General features: G+C 38.4%; 2 protein-coding genes across 3 annotated transcripts; both read left to right on the plus strand.

Annotated features, from left to right (window-relative positions):
* Positions 1 to 4,434: 4,434 nt before the first annotated feature.
* On the plus strand, positions 4,435 to 5,612 carry LOC121860389 (loricrin-like). 2 transcript variants are annotated; one of them, XM_042357507.1, is made up of 4 exons: positions 4,435 to 4,617; positions 4,663 to 4,698; positions 4,908 to 5,042; positions 5,112 to 5,612. In XM_042357507.1, the coding sequence occupies exons 1-4, from the start codon at positions 4,482 to 4,484 to the stop codon at positions 5,327 to 5,329; spliced, it is 525 nt and encodes a 174-aa protein (XP_042213441.1). In that variant the 5' UTR covers positions 4,435 to 4,481; the 3' UTR covers positions 5,330 to 5,612. The 2 variants fall into 2 exon arrangements, with proteins under 2 accessions (XP_042213441.1, XP_042213440.1); XM_042357506.1 differs by lacking the exon at positions 4,663 to 4,698 and having other exon boundaries at positions 4,872 to 5,042.
* An 8,978-nt stretch (positions 5,613 to 14,590) lies between these two features.
* On the plus strand, positions 14,591 to 15,552 carry LOC121860390 (glycine-rich cell wall structural protein 1.8-like). Its single transcript, XM_042357508.1, has 2 exons — positions 14,591 to 14,761; positions 14,986 to 15,552. The coding sequence occupies exons 1-2, from the start codon at positions 14,591 to 14,593 to the stop codon at positions 15,550 to 15,552; spliced, it is 738 nt and encodes a 245-aa protein (XP_042213442.1).
* Positions 15,553 to 16,203: the final 651 nt, after the last annotated feature.

The following is a 16,203-nucleotide window of genomic DNA, read 5'->3' on the forward strand; positions in this document are numbered from 1 at the left end:
TCTGGTGGTGGAGGCGGCGGAGGCTACGGTGGATCCTCTGGCGGTGGAGGTAGCGGAGGCGGCGGAGGCTACGGTGGATCCTCTGGTGGTGGAGGCGGCGGTGGCAGTATGTATGGTGGAGGCGGTGGTGGCAGTATGTATGGAAAGTAAATATTTCTACTACTCCTCTGACGTACTCTTCTCTAACTTCCTACCTCTGGTATTAACAGTGTGGACATCGTCCTTCATCGTATTGTCATCTACATGTATCAGCCAGATGACGCAACACATCATCTCTTCAGTTCATCATTCTATTACATTAAACTAATTTGATGTTAGTTACTTTACTGCACATTATAATCTATGTAATTTACTGTTTCTGTTACAAAAGTTTGTATTATTTTTTCTATAAACGTCTTTACGATTATGTTGAGAAGTAAACTGTTAACTGAAATAATGCCCTTTATTATATATTGTTCCATCACCTTCAATATACTGAGTGTATAAACTGTTAACTGAACGATGCCATTTATATTATATTCTTTCATCATCTTCAATATACTGAGTGTATAATTGACTTATGGTATTACAAGTAACGGAATATATATTTTTAAGATATTCCCATGAAAACATGACTATGAATGTTTACTTTCCTCTATGGACCTTAAAATTGAAGAAAAAACAAAAAAAGTTTTACAAGATATAATTCAGCGACAGATACCTGGGTTAAACACATACGTCCATTTGATATATCAGTTTTATGTGAGGAAGTATGACTAATAAGGCCAATGAATCTATATTTTAAGGAATTTCGGATTAAAGGCTATACTAGGGAGACTGGTAAAAGATATATGGCACAGTTTCATGGCAAATGACATCGATTACTGGGCTCCATTCTTGTTAAATCGTACATTATGGCAGTGTCTATTCACTGTTCAATTGCTGCTTCCTAATAAGTTTATTTAAAAAGAAACGGGACTTCATGTTTGGTTCAGGCTCTGGTGCTGAGGCGATTGAGGCCTTTTAGCACGACTAAAATATAATTAATGTAACAGAGCATTATAGTTAATGTTATCCAGAAGACATTAGTAAGGATATGTTTATTGTTAGCCCAATTAACCATCTGTTAAAATATCGATATTTTATTAATACACATGAACACATACATGTAAATAATTTAGCAGGTAAATGTATTTCAGGGACTTCATATATGGCAATGATAAGATCGACAAGTTTAATCTATTATTATTAGATGATATTTTATTATCATCCAGGTTATTATCTATAAAGGAGATAAAGAATGGATGATTTACTGCATTGTAAAATATTTACAATATTTTCAATATTCTATAGAAAAGGTGTTGTAAGATTTATTTGAAGTATATGATGTTAGGCTTTAATTAGCATATTTAGTTTTTTATTTAAGTTAAGAAATATTTCGAAAAAGATTTATAGAAAACTTTATATATGAAAAAGAATATTAATCATTATCCCCGTAGATATAAAAAACTTTACTTAGGAAAATCATAAAAGATTAGTTAACTTATCTACCTATGGATAACAAGAAGGAAACATTACACCCAATAACACACGGGTATCGACTCCATTAATTACCATTAGGTTTTTAATGCTCCTTAATTTTGCATCTCTAGTTACAGTGAATGTGTGTAATAGTTACACTGATATAACATCGAGGATGGAAATTACATATGCATGTTACACTCTGGAGAATTTGGATAATAATTTACAACTTCTATATTTCCATAATTAAACTTAACCAAGATTTATAATTGCTATATAGGTTTGATGGAGGTCTTGCCATACTCATGGGGTGATTACATCGGTAATGTAATTGATTACATTTACGATTGGGTTATAATTTTATGATTATGATTATGATTACGGTAAAGGTGGATGTAATCGATTATGATTACGATTTCATGATGCGTAATTATGATTACATTTATGATTACTTCAAAAGGAAAGTTCATAAATAAACAAAAGTACTATAAAAACTCATTTTACAGACCTGTTTGTCAACCTGGTACAATTTAATCATATTTTCTGAGTGATGAAAAAGGTAGACATAATGGTGTGAGTATTCAATAGACACGAAAACAAATCTTTAATAGATGGATCAAAATTTTCATAAGATTAATGTGGCAATCATGAATACAGAAATGTATTTGATCTAAATATCTCTGAAGTGTTCTGAAGTTTTGAAATATTATTTACACAAATGCTTATAGAAGGGGAGTAATTTAGTGCTCTGATAAAATGAAATGTGTGGTATACTGCATACTCAGATATACTGAAAATATTACTTTCAATAAAGGTGGATTATAACAAAAATACTGTAATATTAAATTTCATATTTAACATTCATTTTTTCTTAGACAAGAATAATACGTCAAAGGTTGCGAAACATTGTGTCTATTCTTTCAAAGACAGTTTAAAGAACGATCTAATACTATTCATTTACACAAATAAAACGTACAGAACATAATATACATTAATAACGTTAAGAAAATATTGATTGACTACACTTTCTCCGGACAGTTTACTAGGAGTTAGAATATTACAGACATAATGTAGATGGTGAATGTTTCCCGAGTCGTATAAAGGACCGAATGTAGTTGACAGTATTGAAGATCATGAGCTCAGTATTGTCAAACGAAATACCGGTTTGTACTTACTATTGTAATATAAATTTTACTAGTGTATATATCTATATGTATATATATAAATGCTTATTGAAAGGGCATGTCAGCCAAAAGGCTGAAAATATGTATGTGTGTGTGTGTGTGTGTGTGTGTGTGTGTGCGTTTGTTCATAATTATTCATAAGTTGTTATTACCTTGAAAACATTTAAATGGCTTAAATCTTTGTTAGTATCCTTAAAATAAGTTGGGAGAACGTTACTTAAAAAATAGTGCATATAACTGCATGTACAAAATCTTAATGTATACACGATGCGCAGATGGGGATTTGTAAGAATTTATTTCCATCGATTCGACCGAGTCATAAAAGACAATAAAGATGATATGCACTTGACCGTGAAATGTAATAGGACATTAAGCAATATTATTGTGCAACATCTTCAAGAAGAGTATAAAGGTTGCAATACTAAGAGTGTGAGTCAGTACATCCAAAGTCAGCTCACAGGCAGCATGGTGAGAATCTCTCTACTGACACTATCGCGTGTTAATAATGTTTAGTTAGTGTTGAGTTTGGTGAAGAGTTAATTATTCTTGTTAAAGAGAAGTTATTAAACGTCTTCACAGATTAGAATCAATACCAAAAGATAAGACTTATTATTAATTAGTTTTATTCGAGGAGGATATTCGGTGAAAGATTTCACGTGTTTTATTTAGACTAGCCGCTAATAACACTGTTGGTAAAACAAAAGCAAGGATGCAACATATTATGCCGCAAGCAACACTCCGAGCTGCGTCATGACGTGCAAAATATAAAAGGCCCCGATCCAATAGAGAAGTCAGACGATTGGCGGGGAGTGCAGAGGCAACATGGTGAGCACCTCGTTACCTACTATCACAGGGCACAGTTATACAGTCACCTTTAAGTTTGCCGAATTGTACACAACGTTTGAGAAATGTGTTGATGAGAATGAAACGCACAAAATGCGGAACAGGTTTGTCCAAGTGCAAATAATTTATCTAAGAGAAATGAGTTAGACAAATACGAGACGAGAGAATAAACTTTAAGTCTAACCAATTACAATGGTTTTAAAGTGTTTTAGATATGTTACGTGTACTTGAAAATGTTCTTAGTGTAAACAATATCTCAGAAACAAAAATTTAAACATGTTCCAAACAGTAGAAAGGACAATCACGATACTCATCATTTGATGTGGGTGTACTTCACCAGATAAAATTAAAACTCTATTGAAAAATTTGAATGTTTTAAAAGTTATCTGGAATGGAAGCAGTTTTGGCCACAGGTATATTCCCATACAAAGACATTACACACACAAACGCAATACATAACATTAAGTCCATATATATTATGAGTTCTCTCAATAATCGTATTACCAAAAGTGTACCATCAACAGTTCTTCCACATATAATAGGTGAGACTTCATAAGGAACATTTACGTTCAAATGCCCCGAAAATAACATGACACAAATATAAGTATATTTAGTAATATTCAATCATACACCTTGATATTTCAGAGGCAAGGTGCAGGCGTGGTGATCCTCGCCGTGTTGGTGGTAGCCTGTATCGCGGACTTCAGAGGTGGAGGAGGAAGCCATGGTGGAGGAGGAGGGGGAGGAGGTGGAAGCAGCTATAGCAGCGTAGGAGGTGGTGGCGGAGGTGGCCATGGAGGAGGAGGGGGAGGAGGAAGAGGAGGAAGAGGAGGTGGAGGATATAGCGCTCCATCTGGTGGAGGAGGAAGTGGAGGTGGAGGACATGGTGGAGGCGGTGGTGGTGGAGGCGGTGGTGGAGGTTACGGTGGTTCCTCCAGCGGCGGCGGAGGGAACATGTACGGTGGTGGCGGTGGCGGAGGAAGTATGTATGGCGGGTCTTCTGGTGGCAGCAGTGGTGGTGGTGGAGGATATGGTGGATCTTCAAGTGGCGGAAGCGGCGGAGGCTACGGTGGATCCTCTGGTGGTGGAGGCAGCGGCGGCGGCGGAGGCCATAGTGATCCCTCTGGTGGTGGAGGCGGCGGAGGCTACGGTGGATCCTCTGGCGGTGGAGGTAGCGGAGGCGGCGGAGGCTACGGTGGATCCTCTGGTGGTGGAGGCAGCGGAGGCTACAGAGGATCCTCTGGCGGTGGTGGCAGCGGAGGCGGCGGAGGCTACAGTGGATCACTCTAGTGGTGGAGGCGGCGGGAGGCTACGGTGGATCCTCTGGCAGTGGAAGCAGCGGAGGCGGCGGAGGATACGGTGGATCCTCTGGTGGTGGAGGCAGCGGAGGCGGCGGAGGCTACGGTGGATCCTCTGGTGGTGGAGGCAGCGGAAGCGGTGGAGGTTACGGTGGATCCTCTGGTGGTGGAGGTGGCGGAGGATACGGTGGATCCTCTGGCGGTGGAGGCAGCGGAGGCTACGGTGGATCTGGCGGTGGAGGCAGCAGAGCAGCAGGAGGCTACAGTGGATCCTCTGGGGGTGGAGGCGGCGGAGGCTACGGTGGATCCTCTGGCGGTGGAAGCAGCGGAGGCGGCGGAGGCTACGGTGGATCCTCTGGTGGTGGAGGCGGCGGTGGCTACAGTGGATCCTCTGGTGGTGGAGGTAGCGGAGGCGGCGGAGGTTACGGTGGATCCTCTGGTGGTGGAGGCAGCGGTGGCAGTATGTATGGTGGAGGCGGCGGTGGCAGTATGTATGGAAAGTAAATATTTCTACTACTCCACTGACGTTCTCTTCTCTAACTTCCTACCTCTGGTATTAACAGTGTGGACATCGTCCTTCATCGTATTGTCATCTACATGTATCAGCCAGATGACGCAACACATCATCTCTTCAGTTCATCATTCTATTACATTAAACTAATATGATGTTAGTTACTTTACTGCACACTATAATCTATGTAATTTACTGTTTCTGTTACAAAAGTTTGACTTATTTTTTCTATAAACGTGTTTACGATTATGTTGAGAAGTAAACTGTTAACTGAAATAATGCCCTTTATTTTATATTGATCCATCACCTTTAATATACTGAGTGTATAAACTGTTAACTGAACGATGCCATTTATAATATATTCTTTCATCATTCTTCAATATACTGAGTGTATAATTGACTTATGGTATTACAAGTAACGGAATATATATTTTTAAGATATTCCCATGAAAACATGACTATGAATGTTTACTTTCCTCTATGGACCTTAAAATTGAAGAAAAAACAAAAAAAGTTTTACAAGATATAATTCAGCGACAGATACCTGGGTTAAACACATACGTCCATTTGATATATCAGTTTTATGTGAGGAAGTATGACTAATAAGGCCAATGAATCTATATTTTAAGGAATTTCGGATTAAAGGCAATACTAGGGAGACTGGTAAAAGATATATGGAACAGTTTCATGGCAAATGACATCGATTACTGGGCTCCATTCTTGTTAAATCGTACATTATGGCAGTGTCTATTCACTGTTCAATTGCTGCTTCCTAATAAATTTATTTAAAAAGAAACGGGACTTCATGTTTGGTTCAGGCTCTGGTGCTGAGGCGTTTGAGGTCTTTTTGCAAGACTAAAATATAATTAATGTAACAGAGCATTATAGTTAATGTTATCCAGAAGACATTAGTAAGGATATGTTTATTGTTAGCCCAATTAACCATCTGTTAAAATATCGATATTTTATTAATACACATAAACACATATATGGAAATAATTTAGCAGGTAAATGTATAACAGGGACTTCAAATATGGCAATGATAAGATTGACAAGTTTAACCTATTATTATTAGATGATATTTTATTATCATCCAGGTTATTATCTGTAAAGGAGATAAAGAATGGATGATTTACTGCATTGTAAAATATTTACAATATTTTCAATATTCTATAGAAAAAGTGTTGTAAGATTTATTTGAAGTATATGCTGTTAGGTTTTAATTAGCATATTTATTTTTTTATTGAAGTTAAGAAATATTTCGAAATAGATTCATAGAAAACTTTATATATGAAAAAGAATATTAATCATGATCCCCTTAGATAAAAAAATTTTTTCTTAGGAATATAATGAAAGATTAGTTACCTTATATACCTATGGATAACAAGAAGGAACCATTACACCCAATAACACACGGGTATCGACTCCATTAATTACCATTAGGTTTTTAATGCTCCTTAATTTTGCATCTCTGGTTACAGTGACTGTGTGTATTAGTTACACTGATATAACATCGAGGATGGAAATTACATATGCATGTTACACTCTGGAGAATTTGGATTATAATTTACAACTTCTATATTTCGATAATTAAACTTAACCAAGATTTATAATTGCTATACAGATTTGTTGGAGGTCTTGCCATACACATGGGGTGATTGCATCGGTAATGTAATTGATTACAATTACGATTGCGCTATAATTTTATGATTACGGTAAAGATGGATGTAATCGATTATGATACGATTTCATGATGCGTAATTATGATTACATTTATGATTGCTTCAAAAGGAAAGTGCATAAATAAACAAAAGTACTATAAAAACTCATTTTACAGACCTGTTTGTCAACCTGGTACAATTTAATCATATTTTCTGAGTGATGAAAAAGGTAGACATAATGGTGTGAGTATTCAATAGACACGAAAACAAATCTTTAATAGATGGATCAAAATTTTCATAAGATTAATGTGGAAATCATGAATACAGAAATGTATTTGACCTAAATATCTCTGAAGTTTTCTGAAGTTTTGGAATATTGTTAACACAATTGCTTATAGAAAGGGAGTGATTTAGTTCTCTGATAAAATGAAATGTGTGGTATACTGCATACTCAGATATACTGAAAATATTACTTTCAATAAAGGTGGATTATAACAAAAATACTGTAATATTAAATTTCATATTTAACATTCATTTTTTCTTAGACAAGAATAATACGTCAAAGGTTGTGAAACATTGTGTCTATTCTTTCAAAGACAGTTGAAAGAACGATCTAATACTATTCATTTACACAAATAAAACGTACAGAACATAATATACATTAATAACGTTAAGAAAATATTGATTGACTACACTTTCTCCGGACAGTTTACTAGGAGTTAGAATATTACAGACATAATGTAGATGGTGAATGTTTCCCGAGTCGTATAAAGGACCGAATGTAGTTGACAGTATTGAAGATCATGAGCTCAGTATTGTCAAACGAAATACCGGTTTGTACTTACTATTGTAATATAAATTTTACTAGTGTATATATCTATATGTATATATATAAATGCTTATTGAAAGGGCATGTCAGCCAAAAGGCTGAAAATATGTATGTGTGTGTGTGTGTGTGTGTGTGTGTGTGTGCGTTTGTTCATAATTATTCATAAGTTGTTATTACCTTGAAAACATTTAAATGGCTTAAATCTTTGTTAGTATCCTTAAAATAAGTTGGGAGAACGTTACTTAAAAAATAGTGCATATAACTGCATGTACAAAATCTTAATGTATACACGATGCGCAGATGGGGATTTGTAAGAATTTATTTCCATCGATTCGACCGAGTCATAAAAGACAATAAAGATGATATGCACTTGACCGTGAAATGTAATAGGACATTAAGCAATATTATTGTGCAACATCTTCAAGAAGAGTATAAAGGTTGCAATACTAAGAGTGTGAGTCAGTACATCCAAAGTCAGCTCACAGGCAGCATGGTGAGAATCTCTCTACTGACACTATCGCGTGTTAATAATGTTTAGTTAGTGTTGAGTTTGGTGAAGAGTTAATTATTCTTGTTAAAGAGAAGTTATTAAACGTCTTCACAGATTAGAATCAATACCAAAAGATAAGACTTATTATTAATTAGTTTTATTCGAGGAGGATATTCGGTGAAAGATTTCACGTGTTTTATTTAGACTAGCCGCTAATAACACTGTTGGTAAAACAAAAGCAAGGATGCAACATATTATGCCGCAAGCAACACTCCGAGCTGCGTCATGACGTGCAAAATATAAAAGGCCCCGATCCAATAGAGAAGTCAGACGATTGGCGGGGAGTGCAGAGGCAACATGGTGAGCACCTCGTTACCTACTATCACAGGGCACAGTTATACAGTCACCTTTAAGTTTGCCGAATTGTACACAACGTTTGAGAAATGTGTTGATGAGAATGAAACGCACAAAATGCGGAACAGGTTTGTCCAAGTGCAAATAATTTATCTAAGAGAAATGAGTTAGACAAATACGAGACGAGAGAATAAACTTTAAGTCTAACCAATTACAATGGTTTTAAAGTGTTTTAGATATGTTACGTGTACTTGAAAATGTTCTTAGTGTAAACAATATCTCAGAAACAAAAATTTAAACATGTTCCAAACAGTAGAAAGGACAATCACGATACTCATCATTTGATGTGGGTGTACTTCACCAGATAAAATTAAAACTCTATTGAAAAATTTGAATGTTTTAAAAGTTATCTGGAATGGAAGCAGTTTTGGCCACAGGTATATTCCCATACAAAGACATTACACACACAAACGCAATACATAACATTAAGTCCATATATATTATGAGTTCTCTCAATAATCGTATTACCAAAAGTGTACCATCAACAGTTCTTCCACATATAATAGGTGAGACTTCATAAGGAACATTTACGTTCAAATGCCCCGAGAACTATACATTTACGTTCAAATGCCCCGAGAATAACATGACACAAATATAAGTATATTTAGTAATATTCAATCATAAACCTTGATATTTCAGAGGCGAAGTGTAGGCGTGGTGATCCTCGCCGTGTTGGTGGTAGCCTGTATTGCGGACTTCAGAGGTGGAGGAGGAAGCCATGGTGGAGGAGGAGGGGGAGGAGGTGGAAGCAGCTATAGCAGCGTAGGAGGTGGTGGCGGAGGTGGCCATGGAGGAGGAGGGGGAGGAGGAGGAGGAAGAGGAGGTGGAGGATATAGCGCTCCATCTGGTGGAGGTGGAGGATATGGTGGAGGCGGTGGTAGCGGAGGCGGTGGTGGAGGTTACGGTGGTTCCTCCAGCGGCGGCGGAGGGAACATGTACGGTGGTGGCGGTGGCGGAGGAAGTATGTATGGCGGGTCTTCTGGTGGCAGCAGTGGTGGTGGTGGAGGATATGGTGGATCTTCAAGCGGCGGAAGCGGCGGAGGCTACGGTGGATCCTCTGGTGGTGGAGGCGGCGGAGGATACGGTGGATCCTCTGGTGGTGGAAGCAGCGGAGGCGGCGGAGGCTATAGTGGATCCTCTGGTGGTGGAGGCGATGGAGGCTACAGTGGATCCTCTGGCGGTGGAGGCAGCGGAAGCGGCGGAGGATACGGTGGATCCTCTGGTGGTGGAGGCAGCGGAGGCTGGTGAATCTCTGGCGGTGGGCAGCAGGAGGCGGCAGGAGGCTACGGTGGATCTCTGGTGGTGGAGGCGGCGGAAGCTGGTGGATCCTCTGGCGGTGGAGGAGCGGCGGAGGATACGGTGGATCCTCCTGGTGGTGGAAGGCAGCGGAGGCGGCGGGTGCGGTGGATCCTCTGTGAGAGCGGCGGAGGCTACGGTGGATCTCTCTGGTGGTGGAGAGGCAGCGGAGGCGGCGGGGTGGAGGTGGTGGAGGCGGCGGAGGCTACGGTGGATCCTCTGGTGGTGGAGGCGGCGGTGGCTACAGTGGATCCTCTGGTGGTGGAGGTAGCGGAGGCGGCGGAGGCTACGGTGGATCCTCTGGTGGTGGAGGCAGCGGTGGCAGTATGTATGGTGGAGGCGGCGGTGGCAGTATGTATGGAAAGTAAATATTTCTACTATTCCACTGACGTACTCTTCTCTAACTTCCTACCTCTGGTATTAACAGTGTGGACATCGTCCTTCATCGTATTGTCATCTACATGTATCAGCCAGATGACGCAACACATCATCTCTTCAGTTCATCATTCTATTACATTAAACTAATGTGATGTTAGTTAATTTACTGCACATTATAATCTATGTAATTTACTGTTTCTGTTACAAAAGTTTGACTTATTTTTTCTATAAACGTGTTTACGATTATGTTGAGAAGTAAACTGTTAACTGAAATAATGCCCTTTATTTTATATTGATCCATCACCTTTAATATACTGAGTGTATAAACTGTTAACTGAACGATGCCATTTATATTATATTCTTTCATCATTCTTCAATATACTGAGTGTATAATTGACTTATGGTATTACAAGTAACGGAATATATATTTTTAAGATATTCCCATGAAAACATGACTATGAATGTTTACTTTCCTCTATGGACCTTAAAATTGAAGAAAAAAATCCAAAAAAAGTTTTACAAGATATAATTCAGCGACAGATACCTGGGTTAAACACATACGTCCATTTGATATATCAGTTTTATGTGAGGAAGTATGACTAATAAGGCCAATGAATCTATATTTTAAGGAATTTCGGATTAAAGGCAATACTAGGGAGACTGGTAAAAGATATATGGCACAGTTTCATGGCAAATGACATCGATTACTGGGCTCCATTCTTGTTAAATCGTACATTATGGCAGTGTCTATTCACTGTTCAATTGCTGCTTCCTAATAAATTTATTTAAAAAGAAACGGGACTTCATGTTTGGTTCAGGCTCTGGTGCTGAGGCGTTTGAGGTCTTTTAGCAAGACTAAAATATAATTAATGTAACAGAGCATTATAGTTAATGTTATCCAGAAGACATTAGTAAGGATATGTTTATTGTTAGCCCAATTAACCATCTGTTAAAATATCGATATTTTATTAATACATATAAACACATATATGGAAATAATTTAGCAGGTAAATGTATAACAGGGACTTCATATATGGCAATGATAAGATCGACAAGTTTAACCTATTATTATTAGATGATATTTTATTATCATCCAGGTTATTATCTATAAAGGAGATAAAGAATGGATGATTTACTGTATTGTAATATATTTACAATATTTTCAATATTCTATAGAAAAAGTGTTGTAAGATTTATTTGAAGTATATGCTGTAAGGCTTTAATTAGCATATTTATTTTTTTATTGAAGTTAAGAAATATTTCGAAATAGATTCATAGAAAACTTTATATATGAAAAAGAATATTAATCATTATCCCCTTAGATATAAAAATTTTTTCTTAGGAATATAATGAAAGATTAGTTACCTTATATACCTATGGATAACAAGAAGGAACCATTACACCCAATAACACACGGGTATCGACTCCATTAATTACCATTAGGTTTTTAATGCTCCTTAATTTTGCATCTCTGGTTACAGTGACTGTGTGTATTAGTTACACTGATATAACATCGTGGATGGAAATTACATATGCATGTTACACTCGGGAGAATTTGGATAATAACTTACAACTTCTATATTTCGATAATTAAACTTAACCAAGATTTATAATTGCTATATAGGTTTGATGGAGGTCTTACCATACACATGGGGTGATTACATCGGTAATGTAATTGATTACAATTACGATTGCGCTATAATTTTATGATTACGGTAAAGATGGATGTAATCGATTATGATACGATTTCATGATGCGTAATTATGATTACATTTATGATACTTCAAAAGGAAAGTGCATAAATAAACAAAAGTACTATAAAAATTCATTTTACAGACCTGTTTGTCAACCTGGTACAATTTAATCATATTTTCTGAGTGATGAAAAAGGTAGACATAATGGTGTGATTATTCAATAGACACGAAAACAAATCTTTAATAGATGGATCTAAATTTTCATAAGATTAATGTGGAAATCATGAATACAGAAATGTATTTGACCTAAATATCTCTGAAGTGTTCTGAAGTTTTGGAATATTATTAACACAAATGCTTATAGAACGGGAGTAATTTGGTTCTCTGATAAAATGAAATGTGTGGATTATAACAAAAATACTGTAATATTAAATTTCATATTTAACATTCATTTTTTCTTAGACAAGAATAATACGTCAAAGGTTGCGAAACATTGTGTCTATTCTTTCAAAGACAGTTTAAAGAACGATCTAATGCTATTCATTTACACAAATAAAACGTACAGAACATAATATACATTAATAACGTTAAGAAAATATTGATTGACTACACTTTCTCCGGACAGGTTACTAGGAGTTAGAATATTACAGACATAATGTAGATGGTGAATGTTTCCCGAGTCGTATAAAGGACCGAATGTAGTTGACAGTATTGAAGATCATGAGCTCAGTATTGTCAAATGAAATACCGGTTTGTACTTACTATTGTAATATAAATTTTACTAGTGTATATATCTATATGTATATATATAAATGCTTATTGAAAGGGCATGTCAGCCAAAAGGCTGAAAATATGTATGTGTGTGTGTGTGTGTGTGTGTGTGTGTGTGTGCGTTTGTTCATAATTATTCATAAGTTGTTATTACCTTGAAAACATTTAAATGGCTTAAATCTTTGTTAGTATCCTTAAAATAAGTTGGGAGAACGTTACTTAAAAAATAGTGCATATAACTGCATGTACAAAATCTTAATGTATACACGATGCGCAGATGGGGATTTGTAAGAATTTATTTCCATCGATTCGACCGAGTCATAAAAGACAATAAAGATGATATGCACTTGACCGTGAAATGTAATAGGACATTAAGCAATATTATTGTGCAACATCTTCAAGAAGAGTATAAAGGTTGCAATACTAAGAGTGTGAGTCAGTACATCCAAAGTCAGCTCACAGGCAGCATGGTGAGAATCTCTCTACTGACACTATCGCGTGTTAATGTTTAGTTAGTGTTGAGTTTGGTGAAGAGTTAATTATTCTTGTTAAAGAGAAGTTATTAAACGTCTTCACGATTAGAATCAATACCAAAAGATAAGACTTATTATTAATTAGTTTTATTCGAGGAAGATATTCGGTGAAAGATTTCACGTGATATATTTAGACTATCCGCTAATAACACTGTTGGTAAAACAAAAGCAAGGATGCAACATATTATGCTGCAAGCAACACTCCGAGCTGCGTCATGACGTGCAAAATATAAAAGGCCCCGATCCAATAGAGAAGTCAGACGATTGGCGGGGAGTGCAGAGGCAACATGGTGAGCACCTCGTTACCTACTATCACAGGGCACAGTTATACAGTCACCTTTAAGTTTGCCGAATTGTACACAACGTTTGAGAAATGTGTTGATGAGAATCAAACGCACAAAATCCGGAACAGGTTTGTCCAAGTGTAAATAATTTATCTAAGAATAATGAGTTAGACAAATACGAGACGAGAGAATAAACTTTAAGTCTAAACAATTACAATGGTTTTAAAGTGTTTTAGATATGTTACGTGTACTTGAAAATGTTCTTAGTGTAAACAATATCTCAGAAACAAAAGTTTAAACATGTTCCAAACAGTAGAAAGGACAATCACGATACGCATCATTTGATGTGGGTGTACTTCACCAGATAAAATTAAAACTCTATTGAAAAATTTGAATGTTTTAAACGTTATCTGGAATGGAAGTAGTTTTGGCCACAGGTATATTCCCATACAAAGACATTACACACACAAACGCTGTACATAACATTAAGTCCATATATATTATGAGTTCTCTCAATAATCGTATTACCAAAAGTGTACCATCAACAGTTCTTCCACATATAATAGATGAGACTTCATAAGGAACATTTACGTTCAAATGCCCCGAGAATAACATGACACAAATATAAGTATATTTAGTAATATTCAATCATACATCTTGATATTTCAGAGGCGAGGTGTAGGCGTGGTGATCCTCGCCGTGTTGGTGGTAGCCTGTATCGCGGACTTCAGAGGTGGTGGAGGAAGCCATGGTGGAGGAGGAGGGGGAGGTGGAAGCAGCTATAGCAGCGTAGGAGGTGGTGGCGGAGGTGGCCATGGAGGAGGAGGGGGAGGAGGAAGAGGAGGAAGAGGAGGTGGAGGATATAGCGCTCCATCTGGTGGAGGAGGAAGTGGAGGTGGAGGACATGGTGGAGGCGGTGGTGGAGGTTACGGTGGTTCCTCCAGCGGCGGCGGAGGGAACATGTACGGTGGTGGCGGTGGCGGAGGAAGTATGTATGGCGGGTCTTCTGGTGGCAGCAGTGGTGGTGGTGGAGGATATGGTGGATCTTCAAGCGGCGGAAGCGGCGGAGGCTACGGTGGATCCTCTGGTGGTGGAGGCGGCGGAGGATACGGTGGATCCTCTGGTGGTGGAGGCAGCGGAGGCGGCGGAGGATACGGTGGATCCTCTGGTGGTGGAGGCGGCGGAGGATACGGTGGATCCTCTGGTGGTGCAGGCAGCGGAAGCGGTGGAGGTTACGGTGGTTCCTCTGGTGGTGGAGGCGGCGGAGGATACGGTGGATCCTCTGGTGGTGGAGAGCAGCAGGAGGCGGCAGAGGCTACGGTGGATCCTCTGGTGGTGACAGCGGAAGCGGTGGAGGGAATTACGGTGGATCCTCTGGTGGTGGAGGTGGCGGAGGATACAGTGGATCCTCTGGCAGTGCGACAGCAGGTGGCGGAGGCACAGTGGATCACTCTGGTGGTGGGCGGCGGGAGCTGCGGTGGATCCTCTGGCGGTGCCAGAGCAGCCCAGGCAGCGGAGGGATGCAGTGGATCCTCTGGTGGTGCTGGAGACAGCGGAGGCAGCGGAGAACTACAGTGCTGGATCTCACTCTGGTGGTGGGAGGCGGCGGAGGCTGCATTGAGATCCTCTGGCGGTGGAGGCAGCGGAGGCGGCGGAGGATACGGTGGATCCTCTGGTGGTGGAGGCAGCGGAGGCGGCGGAGGCTACCGTGGATCCTCTGGTGGTGGAGGTGGCGGTGGCTACAGTGCATCCTCTGGTGGTGGAGGTAGCGGAGGCGGCGGAGGCTACGGTGGATCCTCTGGTGGTGGAGGCAGCGGTGGCAGTATGTATGGTGGAGGCGGCGGTGGCAGTATGTATGGAAAGTAAATATTTCTACTATTCCACTGACGTACTCTTCTCTAACTTCCTACCTCTGGTATTAACAGTGTGGACATCGTCCTTCATCGTATTGTCATCTACATGTATCAGCCAGATGACGCAACACATCATCTCTTCAGTTCATCATTCTATTACATTAAACTAATGTGATGTTAGTTAATTTACTGCACATTATAATCTATGTAATTTACTGTTTCTGTTACAAAAGTTTGTCTTATTTTTTCTATAAACGTGTGTACGATTATGTTGAGAAGTAAACTGTTAACTGAAATAATGCCCTTTATTTTATATTGATCCATCACCTTTAATATACTGAGTGTATAAACTGTTAACTGTACGATGCCATTTATATTATATTCTTTCATCATTCTTCAATATACTGAGTGTATAATTGACTTATGGTATTACAAGTAACGGAATATATATTTTTAAGATATTCCCATGAAAACATGACTATGAATGTTTACTTTCCTCTATGGACCTTAAAATTGAAGAAAAACAAAAAAAGTTTTACAAGATATAATTCAGCGACAGATACCTGGGTTAAACACATACGTCCATTTGATATATCAGTTTTATGTGAGGAAGTATGACTAATAAGGCCAATGAATCTATATTTTAAGGAATTTCGGATTAAAA

Source organism: Homarus americanus, unplaced genomic scaffold, assembly GCF_018991925.1.
Source record: "Homarus americanus isolate GMGI-L3 unplaced genomic scaffold, GMGI_Hamer_2.0 scaffold2938, whole genome shotgun sequence".
Taxonomy (NCBI): domain Eukaryota; kingdom Metazoa; phylum Arthropoda; class Malacostraca; order Decapoda; family Nephropidae; genus Homarus; species Homarus americanus.

Coding starts and splice junctions, on each gene's coding strand:
- LOC121860389 (XM_042357507.1), top strand. CDS start 4,482: ATGTACGGTGGTGGCGGTGGCGGAGGAAGTATGTATGGCGGGTCTTCT. Junction 4,618..4,662: donor TGGATCCTCTGGTGGTGGAG/GCAGCGGCGGCG, acceptor CTGGTGGTGGAG/GCGGCGGAGGCTACGGTGGA. Junction 4,699..4,907: donor TGGATCCTCTGGCGGTGGAG/GTAGCGGAGGCG, acceptor CTGGTGGTGGAG/GCAGCGGAGGCGGCGGAGGC.
- LOC121860390 (XM_042357508.1), top strand. CDS start 14,591: ATGGTGGAGGCGGTGGTGGAGGTTACGGTGGTTCCTCCAGCGGCGGCG. Junction 14,762..14,985: donor CGGAAGCGGCGGAGGCTACG/GTGGATCCTCTG, acceptor GGTGGAGAGCAG/CAGGAGGCGGCAGAGGCTAC.